Here is an 18,092-nt window from a genome sequence, read left to right on the forward strand (position 1 = left end):
GGTCAGAATGTTTTGGATCGTCAGTGTATTTGTTGTCCAGTATCAGAGTATTTCTCAGTCTTGTGACAGTTTTCATCAAAATCTATCAGCTCTGTGACAGTGGACGAGAATGTAGCTGTACTTTAGTGATCGCCATCAGTAACATAGTATTATTAATTTGTACGTGCTTTTGGTCATTTGGGCATTATGCTATAGGTTTCGGTCTTTTGTCCACTATCTGGTGCCTTATTATACTTAAATTTAAGACAGAACACATCTGCATACTATGAAACGAAATAAAAAGGCTTTTCTAAATTAACACATTTTAACAGCTTGTTTCATGTCACTGCTGAAATAGGCAACTACAGAAACTTCATTAGGATAGTTTTATCTTATTTGATGCTGTACTCAAGTGATTAGTGTTAAAAGAAAGCATAATAAGACACAGATGACGAGCGAAATACCGAAACGCCTAGTGTAATGCCCTAATGAACAATAAAACCGAATTAGGTACTAATATCACTTTGTTGTTTGGGGCCATAAACATACAACTACATTATTGTCATAGACGACCCAAAGACAATACTTTTCACAATGCACGCGCCATCTACTACAGAGATATTGTTGTCCTACACCGAAAGGCAACAACCGTGGACTTCAAAAAAAACGAAATCCGAAAGTGTTTTAAACAACTGGAAAGAACGAATAACAATGTATGTGGACTGAAATGGGGTCCTCTTTTGAAGAACACCACTACAAACTGAACGTATTTTGTTAGTTTCCGATAACCTCGGAAGGACGTGAGTGAGGTCCCAAGATAGGACTGGCATTAATTACGCACTGCCCGTGTAAGTTGGGGATAGCTGCAAGCCTTCCGCTTGCCCTATGACAAGGAGATGTTCTAACCAGTGGAAGTCTCTTAACGGAGCTTCACCACCCCTGACCCCAATAATATGCAGCGTAAAGCTCTCTGAATGTTACAGCCATGCCGGATTTAAGTTATTCAGCTCCGTGAACAATTGCACTTGCAATTAATGTCGGTTATCTGAGTGAATAAAGCCGTTCCGCGTAGACGGTTCTTCACTTAGAGAAAATCAAAGTACTTAATCCATTGTTCTTTATTTCCAATCAGGATATGCATATCACCACCTCCAAAACAACCTTTGATTAATGTGTGCATGAATGCACGTTCGTTTTCAGACAACGATGAAATCCCTGTTCCAAGGCATCTGGTGCCCCACACTTATTAAGCACACAAATGTTAATGATTAAAAATGCATATATCCTCACTGATCCATTTATAGGAAGTAAAGTACACTAATATGCTGTACCAATCAAGTTCTTGTATAGCTGATCGATTTTTACGCAACTTTTCACAGCTGTGAACAAAATTCAATCTCCCCCCCCCCCCTGGAAAAAAGAAAAGCAGTCTTGTACTAGTAAGGAACGACAAACAGTTCCTTTGTAATGTGGTCGGTTTCACTTCTTTTTTATGCGACTTGAAACGTTATTTACATTAGTAGTTTACAGTATGATATGTCATAACGGTTATTCGATTGTTACAGGCTCGTGCTATCTTCGGTATTGCGATAATGACTCTATTCCGGCAATCCTATGCTAAGTGTATGCCTTCAAAGCTTTCCAACACCTGGTAAAATAATTTTGCACTTCCTACACCTTCCAGTTAATTTCAGTAACTTGCAGCGTATGTCATCCACTTCTGCTGCTGTATTTCAGTGCATTTCAGTGAGTGCTCTGTCAAACTGATTGCACACCAACTTCGTCCTCTATTCAATCCCGCCTCGGGACTTATCTTCTCATACATATATGTGTCATGTACTACCTCCCATCGAAATAATTTGTTTCCCCGTGATGAACGAAAGTCCCATACTGGTAGCCCTTTACCTCAGTAAAAACGAACTTCTCAGAAGATATCAAGTTAACCCTCCTTATAGGTGCGTCAATTTTCCCATTACCATTTTGTTCTTTACTTTTCTCTCATATCGGTATTCATAGCTGCAAGTAGGGTTGTGTCCCTGAATTCTGAAACACGGCATGCATTTTACATACTTTCGGGGGAGCAGAACTTTCATTAAAAGTTTATATTAAGCAATTGAAAGTATTGATTTTACTACAAGTGTGACTCACAAGTACCTACGAGCATGATACACTTCAATGCAACCTCATATCGTCTGCAACAGAGGTGCTGAAGACGAAGTACACTGACGGAAAAAAGATCGCAGCACCAAGAAGGAGTCGTGCGACATAAATGAAACTTGACAGGCGTGTTTGTACATCTATTCACATTTCGCGTCAGTCGCTTTGAGCAGGGGCTAGTAGCGGCACTATGAAATGCAGATCAGTTTCTCTTTAAACACATGCTCTAACGGTTGTGAGCGCTAGTTATCTTTGAGACTGGACGTGGTGAGTAGATATTAAAGTGCGCGTCATTTACGACGGCGGCCGAATTTAGGTTCGTTCTGCGCATCTGACGTCACAAAACCCAGTCAGCTAATGAACAGAGAACGACGTTGCCAGAGCTCGACTGCAGTGCAGAGCACGGACGAGTGTCTTCAGTTTTAAAATGGTTCAAATGGCTCTGAGCACTATGGGACTCAACATCTTAGGTCATAAGTCCCCTAGAACTTAGAACTACTTAAACCTAACTAACCTAAGGACATCACACACACCCATGCCCGAGGCAGGATTCGAACCTGCGACCGTAGCAGCCTCGCAGTTCCGGACTGCAGTGCCAGAACCGCACGGCCACCGCGGCCGGCCTCTTCAGTTTTAGAAACGTTCAATCATAAATAAAGTAATTGAACAAAAGCAATGTCTTGATAGCAGACTTTCTTTTATAGAAAGTTCGGAAAAACATTCTTTATAGCAGTTGCTTCATATTCTATTAATTAATTAAACCAACAACCAAGAAGCCTCCTAATTCAGGCGATAGCAAGGAAAGGTGTTTGTATCATTCTCAGTAACCGCTTTTTCGGAATAAAGAACAGCGGTTAATGTTTATTTCCTATTGTACTTCGACGAAATGTGAGTAATTCATAGTCATACCAACAGTGTTTGTCGGTATTTTGGGTGATGTGTTAAAGTCCTCCAGGAGAGCCGTTAAACGACGAACTACATTAGCGTAATGGTTAATGTGTATGGCTGCTAAGGCCGGTATTACACTATCAAATTTCTTTGTCAAAGATTTGATCAAAGATGTGATCCAATATTCCGTCCAATATACACTCCTGGAAATGGAAAAAAGAACACATTGACACCGGTGTGTCAGACCCACCTTACTTGCTCCGGACACTGCGAGAGGGCTGTACAAGCAATGATCACACGCACGGCACAGCGGACATACCAGGAACCGCGGTGTTGGCCGTCGAATGGCGCTAGCTGCGCAGCATTTGTGCACCGCCGCCGTCAGTGTCAGCCAGTTTGCCGTGGCATACGGAGCTCCATCGCAGTCTTTAACACTGGTAGCATGCCGCGACAGCGTGGACGTGAACCGTATGTGCAGTTGACGGACTTTGAGCGAGGGCGTATAGTGGGCATGCGGGAGGCCGGGTGGACGTACCGCCGAATTGCTCAACACGTGGGGCGTGAGGTCTCCACAGTACATCGATGTTGTCGCCAGTGGTCGGCGGAAGGTGCACGTGCCCGTCGACCTGGGACCGGACAGCAGCGACGCACGGATGCACGCCAAGACCGTAGGATCCTACGCAGTGCCGTAGGGGACCGCACCGCCACTTCCCAGCAAATTAGGGACACTGTTGCTCCTGGGGTATCGGCGAGGACCATTCGAAACCGTCTCCATGAAGCTGGGCTACGGTCCCGCACACCGTTAGGCCGTCTTCCGCTCACGCCCCAACATCGTGCAGCCCGCCTCCAGTGGTGTCGCGACAGGCGTGAATGGAGGGACGAATGGAGACGTGTCGTCTTCAGCGATGAGAGTCGCTTCTGCCTTGTTGCCAATGATGGTCGTATGCGTGTTTGGCGCCGTGCAGGTGAGCGCCACAATCAGGACTGCATACGACCGAGGCACACAGGGCCAACACCCGGCATCATGGTGTGGGGAGCGATCTCCTACACTGGCCGTACACCACTGGTGATCGTCGAGGGGACACTGAATAGTGCACGGTACATCCAAACCGTCATCGAACCCATCGTTCTACCATTCCTAGACCGGCAAGGGAACTTGCTGTTCCAACAGGACAATGCACGTCCGCATGTATCCCGTGCCACCCAACGTGCTCTAGAAGGTGTAAGTCAACTACCCTGGCCAGCAAGATCTCCGGATCTGTCCCCCATTGAGCATGTTTGGGACTGGATGAAGCGTCGTCTCACGCGGTCTGCACGTCCAGCACGAACGCTGGTCCAACTGAGGCGCCAGGTGGAAATGGCATGGCAAGCCGTTCCACAGGACTACATCCAGCATCTCTACGATCGTCTCCATGGGAGAATAGCAGCCTGCATTGCTGCGAAAGGTGGATATACGCTGTACTAGTGCCGACATTGCGCATGCTCTGTTGCCTGTGTCTATGTGCCTGTGGTTCTGTCAGTGTGATCATGTGATGTATCTGACCCCAGGAATGTGTCAATAAAGTTTCCCCTTCCTGGGACAATGAATTCACGGTGTTCTTATTTCAATTTCCAGGAGTGTATTTGACAAAGATCTTTGACGTAGCGCTAGATGGGGTATTACACTGTCATCAAATTTTTCGTCAAAGTTCAAGATGGCTGACAAACAACTTGTTATTAACTGCAGTAGTTCTACGTACTCCAATTGCATTGTGTGCACATGCGTAAAAGAAGTGGGGGGAAAAAATAGAACCATACATACGAGGTTGACAGTCTTAAAAGTCCTGGGATTACAACTTGATAATAAATTCAGTTGGGAGGAGCACACCACAGAACTGCAGAAAGGCCTTAACAAATCTGTATTTGCAATTCGAGTGTTAGCAGACATAGGCAACATAAAAATGAAAAAACTTGCATACTTTCATTCCATAATGTCATATGGGATAATATTTTGGGGTAAATCTTGAAGTCAAACAAAAGTTTTCAAGGTCCAAAAGCGTGTAATACGTATTATTTGTGGAGTAAATTCACGGACCTCCTGCAGAAACCTCTTCAAAGAACTGGGTATACTAACTACTGCCTCTCAGTATATTTACCTCTTAATGAAATTTGTCGTAAATAATATATCTCTTTTTCCAACAAACAACTCAGTTCATACATACAATACCAGGAACAAAAATGATCTGCACAAGGACTTAAAAACACTTCCTTTAGTTCAAAAAGGGGTCCACTACTCAGGAACACTCATCTTCAATGATTTACTGGGAAACATAAAAAATTTACTTAGAAATAAAGATCAGTTTAAAAGGAGCCTGAAAGACTTACTACTGGCCAACTCTTCTACTCTATTGGCGAAATTTTTAATAGAAACAAATGATGTATTTATTCATACTATTTGTGTTGTTGTTTCAGCTTAAAAATATCGACATGTTCTACATCCACGAGGATCTCCACCGCACGGATCTATGGAACGAAAAATTAATCTAATCTGGGTGAAGCCGTGGGTTTTACGACGACACGATAAAAGCATTCAACAAAACTTGTTACATGAGCTTACAGTGGAAGACGTCAAGTCGTTCATCAATTACTTAAGAATGGATGAGCATACATTTCTGTATGTGCTCAATGAAGTGTATCCTCATATCACAAAGCACAATATTCACTTAAGAACTGCTACATCTTCAGAAGACAGGCTCACTATAAAACTCCCGATTCCTTGCTACAGGAGAGAGTTATGTCAGGTTAGGTCTCCAATCTTCTTAATCTATTTTTGTATTCAGGGTGCCTCACGTTGTAAAGCGCCTCATCAGCTCCAGACATCTCTATTAATTTTGTTGCTGTCGGCACACAACAATTGTATTTACCGGCAATGGTTATAAAAACACTACAGACGACAGAAGGCTGCAGCGATGCTAGCGCTCCATGTGGTAACATGTCACATTGCAGTGAACAGAAGACAAGCGGTTTCTTTGATCAAATATACAGCGAGGCCCTAGATTTGATCAAATATTGGACGACATTTGACAAAGTCCGTATTACACTATCAAATATCTTTGACAAAGATATTGGACAAAGAAATTTGATAGTGTAATACCGGCCTAAGCGAAAAGGTCTGAGTTCAAGCCAGCCGGCACGGTAGCTCAGCAGTTCCGTTTCAGCCGCGCTCGCGAGTGGCCGCTGTTAACTGTTGCGCTGCACTTCAGTGTTTACATCGCTGTACTTGTGCTTCGCCGAGTGCCGTCCGTCCTTTAATCTCCGTGTTCGTTCCTGTTCCTTGTGATCTCCATCGCTCTTTCTGGTCTTGCTGCTGCTACTTGGAATTTCGGTTGTTTAACCGAAATTGCTTCGCTGGATTAACCACGGCTACAAACCTCAGGAAGAATACTCTGGTCCTGTTCAGCCGACATACCCGGAAATAGATGACTGGATTACACAGGTAATTGGTCTAAATTCTGAAACCGTTTATACCTGGCAACTGGATCAGGAAAAATACTGTGTTTTTGTCAAGTTAATCAGTGCTTCGACTGTTGATAAAGTGTTACGAAAGTGGGGCTATGAAGTAGATTTTGTGCATAGAAATGGTTATAAAAGTAAGGTTTCCATCTATAGAGCGGACATTCATTACAAAACCGTTGCCGGCCGAAGTGGCCGTGCGGTTAAAGGCGCTGCAGTCTGGAACCGCAAGACCGCTATGGTCGCAGGTTCGAATCCTGCCTCGGGCATGGATGTTTGTGATGTCCTTAGGTTAGTTAGGTTTAACTAGTTCTAAGTTCTAGGGGACTAATGACCTCAGCAGTTGAGTCCCATAGTGCTCAGAGCCATTTGAACCATTTGAACAAAACCGTTCGTGTCTTGAATATTCCTATTGAAATTGAAAATGATAAGATTAAGGAAGCTCTTTCAAACTACTGAGACGTTAAATCAATTGCAAATGAAAGATGGTCGCCTCGCTTTAAACTGCAGTGTTTTAACGGGGTCCGCTGTGTAGAGATGGACGTTAAGACGAATATTCCGTCTCACATAACTGTTTGTGGGTATAAGGCACAAATTGTTTATACAGGTCAGGAAGCTACATGTCATATATGTAACGAAACCGGCCACTTCAGACAGGAATGTCCGCGGCGAACTGTTGTTCTTAAAAGTAATTTGATACAGCGTCAGAAGCTTACCTTAAATGATCTGTTACCAAAGAATAGCCCGGAACAACTGGTTGAGGATGTTAACGCAGCGGGCCAAGCTGATGTCTCCCTTCACGATAACAGTCAATTTCCCCCGTTAACAACAAAAGGAAACCCTGTTGCCACTACTCGTGAAACTGAAACGCAACCGAAAAAACGACCTCTGGAGATATCTGATAGTTGTTCAGAGGACGAGCTGTCTTGTCCCACTCCCTCACTTCGCAAGCAAAAACAGTGCGATGAGAAGGCTGAGGAACCTGAAGGCAAAATGCGAATGGAAACTAATGAACAGAAAGATAATACACATACGGTACCAGAAAATGAAGGGGGTGTAAGCAGCATTAATTTGCAAGAAACAACAGGCGCAGTAGCCGATTGCAAAGATCATAATTTATCTGTTAATAAACAAATTCAGGGAGAGGTTGCAAAACTGCAGTCTCCATTTGTTTCCCTCGATCAGAAAGTGAATGAAATTAATAAAGAACGGGGAAGTGGTGGCCAAACTGAAATCACGGTCAACACCTCAGGGCAGGCGCCGGCAACCGAAATTGCTAAAGCGTCTGCTGCTGCTCCAGATAAGCCGCGAAGTAAAATACCGACGCAACCAAATGAGAATGTAGCTCGTAACCAAGGGAAGGGAAAATCCGGGAGGGGCGACCCAAGCCCAAAGAATGTTCAGTCCGAAACGGTCGTACACGAATCACTGGAGGAAAAATCAGAAAGTTTAGCAGGAAATCAGTCTGCTTGCGGTACAAGAGAAAACATCAGAAGTAGAAAAAAACGGGACAGTAACTAATAAACTGATTGAAGTGTTATTCCACGTTCAGCCTTCCGAGAAAACTGTTACAGCTTAACTGAACCCTGAACCACAGTAAACTAAATTAGTTCATGAAAACAACTACATAATGATAGCACAATGACGCAATCTTATTCTGTCACCACTATAAACATAAATAAAATCACGACCGGTTTGAAATTATCGGCCCTTAAGGAATTTTTGTACGAATCCGCGACTGATATTGCCCTGCTACAAGAAGTTCTAATTTCGGATTTGGTAATTCCCGGTTTTGTCAGTTACATAAATGTGTCTCCCGAAACAAGTGTTGGTTCAAATGGCTCTGAGCACTATGGGACTTAACATCTATGGTCATCAGTCCCCTACAACTTAGAACTACTTAAACCTAACTAACCTAAGGACATCACACAACACCCAGCCATCACGAGGCAGAGAAAATCTCTGACCCCGCCGGGAATCGAACCCGGCAACCCGGGCGTGGGAAGCGAGAACGCTACCGCACGACCACGAGATGCGGGCAACAAGTGTTGGAACAGCTATTTTGGTGAGGGAAGGGATTACAGTAAGCGAGGTGGAACGACTGGAGTCCGGAAGGGGAATAGGACTAAATATCTATGATATGACTATCATCAACTTGTACGCCCCTTCAGGAAGTTCTCATCGAGCTGACAGGGCACGTTTCTTCAAAGATGACTTGATATACTTGTTAAGGAAATCGCCAAGACAGTTATTACTTGGAGGTGATTTTAATTGTGTTTTAAATTGAAAAGATCAGTTACCTAATTTTAATTTTTCAAGTGAACTAAAACAATTAGTTACTGGTTTAGAATTAAAGGATATGTGGGAAATCAAATACCCCTCCTCTGTTGAGTTCACTTATGTCACGGCAACATCACGTAGCCGGATTGATAGACTATATATTTCTAAAAATCTTGTAACTTCCGTGACAAAAGTAGAAACCATTCCCACGTACTTTTCAGACCATTCAAGTGTCTTAGCTTGCATAAATCTAACAAGACAGCCGGTTCGCCGATTCAAGAATCAGTGGAATTTGAACACTTCCTTGTTATTAAATCATGATTTAGAAGATCTGATTAAAGAAACATGGGCAATATGCCTGCGAGCCCATAGTAGATATGCCACTGCTATTAACTGGTAGGTTAAAATGGCAAAGCCAAAGTTGAGGAAAGTTCTTATTCAATACAGTGCCCAGAGCGCAAGGGAAATGAAATGCACTATAGAGTATTACTATTCCGTTTTGAGAGATCTATATGATCAAGTCTCAGCAGGTTCCTCACTTCGGATAGCAGACATCAAGAACGTCAAAGCCAAGTTACTTAATATCAAGAGAAGTCAAATGGAAGGGTTGAAAATAAAATCAAAGGCAAATTCGGTGTCAGAAGATGAAACTACTTCCCTATATCATTTAGTGAAGCATACGAAAAACGGGAGAAGGACTTTTATTCAAGAAATTCGAACAAAACACGGTACGATTCTCAGAACCCAGCAGGATATCATGGACGAGATTTATCGCTATTATTGCCAGCTATATTCTGTACATCAAAGTAGTGATGCTTCCTTGGAAGAATTCCTTGACATCCTAGACCCACAGCTGACAGAAGATGACAAAGAAAATTTTCTCGAGGTTGTCAGTGAAGAAGACGTGTATGAGACTCTGTGCGCCTCACCACCAAAAAAATCCCCAGGACCGGATGGTCTGCCAGCAGAGTTTTACATCCGTTACTGGCCAATGGTAGGTGAGAAAATCACGGACATTGTAAATGAGGTTATTCAGGGTAAAATGATTACGGGTGAGTTTAAGGAGAGTAAAATTGTTCTGGTGCCAAAAAATAATGGAAACAAAGATTTAAATAATTTTCGTCCAATTTCACTGCTGAATTCTGATTATAAATTAATAGCTAGAATAATAAACAAGAGAATTTCATGCCTTACAGATAAAATTATCAGTCAACATCAGAACTGTGCGCAAGGCAGAACCATTTTTCAAAATCTAGCGGAATTCAGAGATATCATTGCAATAACTTCTGTAACAAACATAAAGTGTGCTTTATTGTTTTTAGATTTTTATAAAGCGTTCGATGTAGTAAACCATGAATATCTTCTACAGACATGGAAGAAAATAGGTTTCAACGATAGAGTCATACAGTTGATTAAGAACATAGCAACTGGAGTACATGCTAAAATAGCGGTGAATTGTCAACAATCCAGGCCGATGCAAATACAACGAGGTGTTCCTCAAGGAAGTCCTCTGTCCATGTCGCTCTTCGCCATTTCGCTGGAACCTTTCCTCCGACATGTCCATGCTACATTAAAAGGCTTAACATTATCAGGAAATAAAACAGTTATAAGAGCCTATGCTGACGATATAGGGGTCATTATAAGGGATAATGACGAGGTAACCACGCTAGCAACAGTGATTGATTCGTACTGTAGAGCATCTGGAGCCAATGCGAACGGAAAAAAAAGTAAGATGTTAAATCTCAGAGGTTTTGATAATATCAACGTCGAGTGGGCAAAATTAGTCCGACAACATAAAACACTTGGGATCACCCTGACAGCATGCCATATGAAAATTACGGCTTTCAATTGGAAAGTTGCAGCAGATAAAGTGCAAGCAGCCATTGTAGAGAATTTAACTCTATATATGAACCAAGTTCAAAGAACACAGTATATCAACTCATGCATCCTTGCTAAGGCTTATTATACTGCCCAGCTGTTTCCAATACCGAGAATGATAGCGAGGAGAATAATGTCTAAAATCACAAACTTTTTGTGGAGAGGTGAAGTGTTCAGAGTACCTGCTAAAGTAGCCACTTTAGATCTTAAAAATGGTGGACTAGGATTAACTGATATAACGGATAAAGCCTCTGCTCTTTTTATCAAAAGGCAAGTTAATTTAATAAGAGACTTGCGAGAAAGCATAACCAGCCAACTTTTCGAGATAATTAAACCTCCAAGCCTGCTTCCCCCGACTGACGTGCAGAATATCAACAGTCGCTTACAGCACGTGAGGATTTTCTATGTTGAGTTAAGTTATGTCAGTGTCGAACTCAGGCAGTCCCGACACTTAACATCGAGAGCCATAATGCGGGAACGAAAGAAAAGCGAAGGAAGAAACAAAATAGAACGACAGTTTCCAAACATTGAGTGGACTGAGATTTGGAAAAACATTAGTTCTAATGTGCTCACGTCTAATGTAAAAACGTCATGGTACAAGACAGTTAACTACATAGTTAGCACCAATGAAAGACTGCACGCAATCGGACTCTGTGAAACAAATTTATGTCAACAATGCCATCTAGTTGACACAGTAATTCATAGATATACTTGCAGTGGTCACATGAATAGTTGGAAGTGGATCCGGGAGCAAATAGCTCTGATTACAAGAATATCCCCTGAGTATATATCGCTGTCATTGCTACACAGGCCTGAAGCACGGTATTTCCCAGAAGCAAAAAATAACGCTGTGTACTGGTTGCTGGGAAATTTTGTTAACTACGTCCTTAACAAATTAGGATCCGATAGCATCATAGAGATCAAGGCACACATGCTGTGTGAGTTCCACAAAATTAGAAGCCATTCGAATCACAAGAAAAAGTTCGGTAATATGCTAAAAATTGTATTTGAAAGAATGGGCATTGGTTAAAAAAAAAAAAAAAAGAAGACTGTCTTGACAGTGATGTATTGTAGTTACCTTAAGGATACTATTTAAGATTTTACAGTATATTTATGATGTGTGCTTTTTCTACTTCAGAGAGTAGTTTTTTTGAAATTTATAAGCTAATGTACAGAACTTATGTGACATTGAGATTGTGTGTCTAATAGTGCCAAACACAACACATTAAAGGTGCATTATTGGCTTATACTGGAAATTTGGAAATAGACAGTTTTTATAGAAATGTCCTTATTGATTGGTTAAAATCATAAGATTCTATCTGATAAATGTAATATTCAATGGCTGGCACATTGCCCTGTTCATTTTTGCAGCGAAAGACTGATTAAATAGATCTGACCACTTTAGATACATAGATTCAATTAATGTCCAGAAAGTGTAGTTGGAAGGCTAGTCACTTTTATTATATATCTCCTTTCCGCCATTCTCAAGTATTTCAGAAATTGTCTAATATGATTATTCGACTGCTTTATATTTAAAATTATCCCACCAACTTGCTGATATCCATCATAAAGAACTAATTATGCTTCTGTAAAGATTGCAGCTCATAATTCAAAGTGCAGATTTTACTTCTTCAGGTTGAAGTTTGACTGTCTTAAATTTTTTTTCTTGGTGTTTAATTTAATTCTTTCTGGTAATTTAGTCAGTAACACAATCTTCTGTTGTCTTTCCTTAACGTCAGCGTAATTGAAATGATCAAACCGTTTTGTTTAAATAACTTCATGTATGTATAACTTAGTATGTATTTGGAATGTGTAACATTGTTTTTTTTAATAAAGGTTTTTATATTAAAAAAAAGCGTGTTCGGTCAGAGGGTTAGCTGCCCTCTGTAATAAAATAAACTGAGTTAATCGATCAACAACGAACTTAAGCGGGTGTTTTACGCCGTCCGCCCCGAGCAGATCAACGAACGAAAACGAACAAAATGAGAATTAAAAAAAAGCCTTGTTCGGTGCTTAATATTTTCTTTATTTAAAAACAATATCGAAGTGTCTTACTTCATGAATTTTATTCGTTGGAATGGTATTTTCTGAAATTTCTAGTGGCAACTAAAATCGACCATATGGAAAGTTTATGCTATGGACTTTTACCTCTGCAGACTCTTCAAAATTTCATGCAATGGTTTACTACATTTAATGCTGCACAATAACTGCATTGAACATCGAAACAAAATTAAATCATTTATGGGGGAGAAGGTATCAGTCAAGCAGATGTGTAAAAATCAAATTTTTGGGCCAAAATGTGTGTGTGTCAAAGCAGTCGGAACACGATGTGTCTGCACAGGCGAGCAGTGCAGTGATGACAAAATCGCTCACAGCGCGGAATGCGGGAAGCACGTCTCTGTAGCAGCGAAAGGCTTAATGCGGCCGTGGTGGCTTTACTTCATAAACTGCGCGCTCCCCCCTAAACGTAAATTTGCGAACTATACAGGGTGATTCAAAAAGAATACCACAACTTTAAAAATGTGTATTTAATGAAAGAAACATAATATAACCTTCTGTTATACATCATTACAAAGAGTATTTAAAAAGGTTTTTTTTCACTCAAAAACAAGTTCAGAGATGTTCAATATGGCCCCCTCCAGACACTCGAGCAATATCAACCCGATACTCCAACTCGTTCCACACTCTCTGTAGCATATCAGGCGTAACAGTTTGGATAGCTGCTGTTATTTCTCGTTTCAAATCATCAATGGTGGCTGGGAGAGGTGGCCGAAACACCATATTCTTAACATACCCCCATAAGAAAAAATCGCAGGGGTTAAGATCAGGGCTTCTTGGAGCCCAGTAATGAAGTGTTCTGTCACGGGCTGCCTGGCGGCCGATCCATCGCCTCGGGTAGTTGACGTTCAGGTAGTTACGGACAGATAAGTGCCAATGTGGTGGCGCTCCATCCTGCTGAAATATGAATTGTTGTGCTTCTTGTTCGAGCTGAGGGAACAGCCAATTCCTGGGCTGCGAACAAATGCTTGCTGGATGCGTGCTACATTTTCATCACTCGTTCTCGGCCGTCCAGAACTTTTCCCTTTGCACAAACACCCATTCTCTGTAAACTGTTTATACCAACGTTTAATACACCACCTATCAGGAGGTTTAACACCATACTTCGTTCGAAATGCACGCCGAACAACTGTCGTCGATTCACTTCTGCCGTACTCAATAACACAAAAAGCTTTCTGTTGAGCGGTCGCCATCTTAGCATCAACTGACGCTGACGCCTAGTCAACAGCGCCTCAAGCGAACAAATGTACAACTAAATGAAACTTTATAGCTCCCTTAATTCGCCGACAGATAGTGCTTAGCTCTGCATTTTGTCGTTGCAGAGTTTTAAATTCCTAAAGTTATGGTATTCTTTTTGAATCACCCTGTACTATACTATGGCGCTGCTTCTCTTGGCGCGTGCAACTGGCAACGCAGCAATCTCCCCCGTCTGGGCGGGTATGCACGAGCCGCCAAGATAAAAGAATTGAACTATAGTCAACAATGCTTTTAAGGCGACAAAGACGCCATTATCAACACCTCACTGAGTTTGTTCGAGAAGTTGGATGTTCCTTCTGCGATACTGCAGAAAGACTTGGCAGGAATCTAGCCACTGCATATCGCAAAGGTGATCACGAGAGTGTATGGCCTCAAGAAGCCTGGGCTCCGAACAGCCACGTGGCACTATCGAAAAGAAAGACTATCGTGTCAGGTGTGTGAGTCTGGCGCATCGTACTTCGGTTACAGCAGCAATCTGAGCAGCAGTTGCCGCCACAGTGACACCATGGTCTGTTACAAATTGGTTATTTCAAGGACAGCCCAGAGCCAGTTGCCCTCTAGCGAGCATTCCATTGACCCCAAGCCACTACCGCTTGCGACTTCAGTGGTGTCAAGCGAGAGCTCATTGGAGGGCAGAGCGGTGGTCTGTTGTGTTTTCTGCCTCGGTGCCAGTAATGGCCGTGTGTCTATTAGGAGGACGCCAGTTAAGAGCCTGCAACCAACCTGTCTGCGGACTGTACACACACAACCTACACCAGGCGATTTCGTATGGCAGCAGCACTACTCCCTTGGTTATTTCACGCAACATAACTGCAAATTTTTGCGTCAGTCTGGTGATTCGACCTGTCGTGCTGCCGTTCATGAACAGCATATGAAGTGGTGTTTTCCAACAGGATAACGCTCGCCCACATACCACTGTTGTAACCCAACATGCTCTACAGCGTGTCAACATGTTGGTTTGGCCCAGTCGATATCCAAATCTGTCTTCAACCCAGCACATATGGACGTCATCGGAGTACAACTCCAGCGTCATCCACAAACAGCATTAACCCTTCCTGTTTTAACTGACCAAGTGGAACAGGCATGGAACTTCATTCCACAAACTCACACCCGGCACGTGTACAACACTATATGCACGTTTGCATTCTTGCATTCAACATTCTGATCGCTACACTGGTTAAGAAAGTTCCAGCATTTCATAATTGCAATGGCTTATCTCGCGCTTAAATTAACCTGTGATCTTGCATTTTATCCAGCCAAATACGTTACCTAGACAAATACATTCCCAAAATTTCGTTACTATACGTTAATTATTTTTTGGTACTGCGATTTTCTTTTGTGTCAGTGTAATCGTAAATCTGATACGTCGTGGTCAGCAAATTCCAAATGTGACATTTTGTACAAATGGTACATTACAGTAGAATGACATGCCTATAGTCATTATTACTTGTATTTCGCTGCAAAACCAAATAGTTTTTGTCCAAATAAAAAGAGGAATTAATAATTAATTAAAATAATATGCTCTCTTGGCAGACTTCCACTGTGGTGACAATTTTCACGACTATACTTTTTATTCTGAAATAACTTCTGAATATTATCCCCAGAGTGAAATCAGTCGTATACAAATAGCGCGTAATACAAGACGTGAGCCGATGCTTGTTGCGAATGAGGTGTCTGTGGAAATAAATGAAAAAGATAGGCGCAGATAAAAAAATTAAAAGTCAGGAACAAAGTGAAAATGTAAGTACAAGGGTAGTATATTAATACGATGGTGATTTGTTAGTCATTGAACTGAAAAGCTACACTCCTGGAAATTGAAATAAGAACACCGTGAATTCATTGTCCCAGGAAGGGGAAACTTTATTGACACATTCCTGGGGTCAGATACATCACATGATCACACTGACAGAACCACAGGCACATAGACACAGGCAACAGAGCATGCACAATGTCGGCACTAGTACAGTGTATATCCACCTTTCGCAGCAATGCAGGCTGCTATTCTCCCATGGAGACGATCGTAGAGATGCTGGATGTAGTCCTGTGGAACGGCTTGCCATGCCATTTCCACCTGGCGCCTCAGTTGGACCAGCGTTCGTGCTGGACGTGCAGACCGCGTGAGACGACGCTTCATCCAGTCCCAAACATGCTCAATGGGGGACAGATCCGGAGATCTTGCTGGCCAGGGTAGTTGACTTACACCTTCTAGAGCACGTTGGGTGGCACGGGATACATGCGGACGTGCATTGTCCTGATGGAACAGCAAGTTCCCTTGCCGGTCTAGGAATGGTAGAACGATGGGTTCGATGACGGTTTGGATGTACCGTGCACTATTCAGTGTCCCCTCGACGATCACCAGTGGTGTACGGCCAGTGTAGGAGATCGCTCCCCACACCATGATGCCGGGTGTTGGCCCTGTGTGCCTCGGTCGTATGCAGTCCTGATTGTGGCGCTCACCTGCACGGCGCCAAACACGCATACGACCATCATTGGCACCAAGGCAGAAGCGACTCTCATCGCTGAAGACGACACGTCTCCATTCGTCCCTCCATTCACGCCTGTCGCGACACCACTGGAGGCGGGCTGCACGATGTTGGGGCGTGAGCGGAAGACGGCCTAACGGTGTGCGGGACCGTAGCCCAGCTTCATGGAGACGGTTGCGAATGGTCCTCGCCGATACCCCAGGAGCAACAGTGTCCCTAATTTGCTGGGAAGTGGCGGTGCGGTCCCCTACGGCACTGCGTAGGATCCTACGGTCTTGGCGTGCATCCGTGCGTCGCTGCGGTCCGGTCCCAGGTCGACGGGCACGTGCACCTTCCGCCGACCACTGGCGACAACATCGATGTGCTGTGGAGACCTCACGCCCCACGTGTTGAGCAATTCGGCGGTACGTCCACCCGGCCTCCCGCATGCCCACTATACGCCCTTGCTCAAAGTCCGTCAACTGCACATACGGTTCACGTCCACGCTGTCGCGGCATGCTACCAGTGTTAAAGACTGCGATGGAGCTCCGAAGGCCACGGCAAACTGGCTGACACTGACGGCGGCGGTGCACAATTGCTGCGCAGCTAGCGCCATTCGACGGCCAACACCGCGGTTCCTGGTGTGTCCGCTGTGCCGTGTGTGTGATCATTGCTTGTACAGCCCTCTCGCAGTGTCCGGAGCAAGTATGGTGGGTCTGACACACCGGTGTCAATGTGTTCTTTTTTCCATTTCCAGGAGTGTATTTTATTTCATTAAGCAAGCTAGTCAGTTTACAGTGAAACTGCTGCTACGCTAATGACCCGTAATAATATTTCTCTACCCCGTTTATGTACTATAGTGCTTTTTTTGCATGTTATTCCTCTAAAGAAAGAGAAAGGCATCAAAATCTGAGAATGGTAACAAAACGTGTCTATACTTACATCGCACTGCGACTGACTGATGTTGTTGAGGTTCAGTCTGAAGACGCGATCCCTGTGAACAACAGAACAAAACGTAAGGACTATCAGGAAAATTAATTAAGTACTGTTTTTCTGGCATTTTCTATCACAACTTACTTAGGGAGAATTATTTATTATACATCCAGTGTGAATATATTGTTGATAGTGAGTATTAACTTTTCTTTTACATTTTTCTTTTTTTTCTTGGCAGAAAATCCTAAGAAATTTTGGTCTTATGTCAAAGCGGTAGGTGGGTCAAAACAAAATGTCCAGACACTCTGTGACCAAAATGGAACTGAAACAGAGGATGACAGACTAAAGGCCGAAATACTAAATGTCTTTTTCCAAAGTTGTTTCACAGAGGAAGATTGCACTGTAGTTCCTTCTCTAGATTGTCGCATAGATGACAAAATGGTAGATATCGAAATAGACGACAGAGGGATAGAGAAACAATTAAAATCGCTCAAAAGAGGAAAGGCCTCTGGACCTGATGGGATACCAGTTCAATTTTACACAGAGTACGCGAAGGAACTTGCCCCCCTTCTTGCAGCGGTGTACCGTAGGTCTCTAGAAGAGCGTAGCGTTCCAAAAGGATTGGAAAAGGGCATAGGTCATCCCCGTTTTCAAGAAGGGACGTAGAGCAGATGTGCAGAACTATAGACCTATATCTCTAACGTCGAT

At 43.0% G+C, this 18,092-nt stretch overlaps 1 protein-coding gene across 2 annotated transcripts in view; it reads right to left on the bottom strand.

Annotated features, from left to right (window-relative positions):
- Positions 1 to 18,092, bottom strand: part of LOC126412375 (semaphorin-2A-like) — a 1,156,194-nt gene that overhangs the window by 251,815 nt on the left and 886,287 nt on the right. For both annotated transcript variants that reach the window (XM_050081946.1, XM_050081945.1), the window contains one exon: positions 17,394 to 17,445. In XM_050081946.1, coding sequence (XP_049937903.1) covers positions 17,394 to 17,445 — 52 coding nt within the window. The remainder of the gene's footprint in view (positions 1 to 17,393; positions 17,446 to 18,092) is intronic.

This window comes from Schistocerca serialis, chromosome 7 (assembly GCF_023864345.2).
Source record: "Schistocerca serialis cubense isolate TAMUIC-IGC-003099 chromosome 7, iqSchSeri2.2, whole genome shotgun sequence".
NCBI lineage: Eukaryota > Metazoa > Arthropoda > Insecta > Orthoptera > Acrididae > Schistocerca > Schistocerca serialis.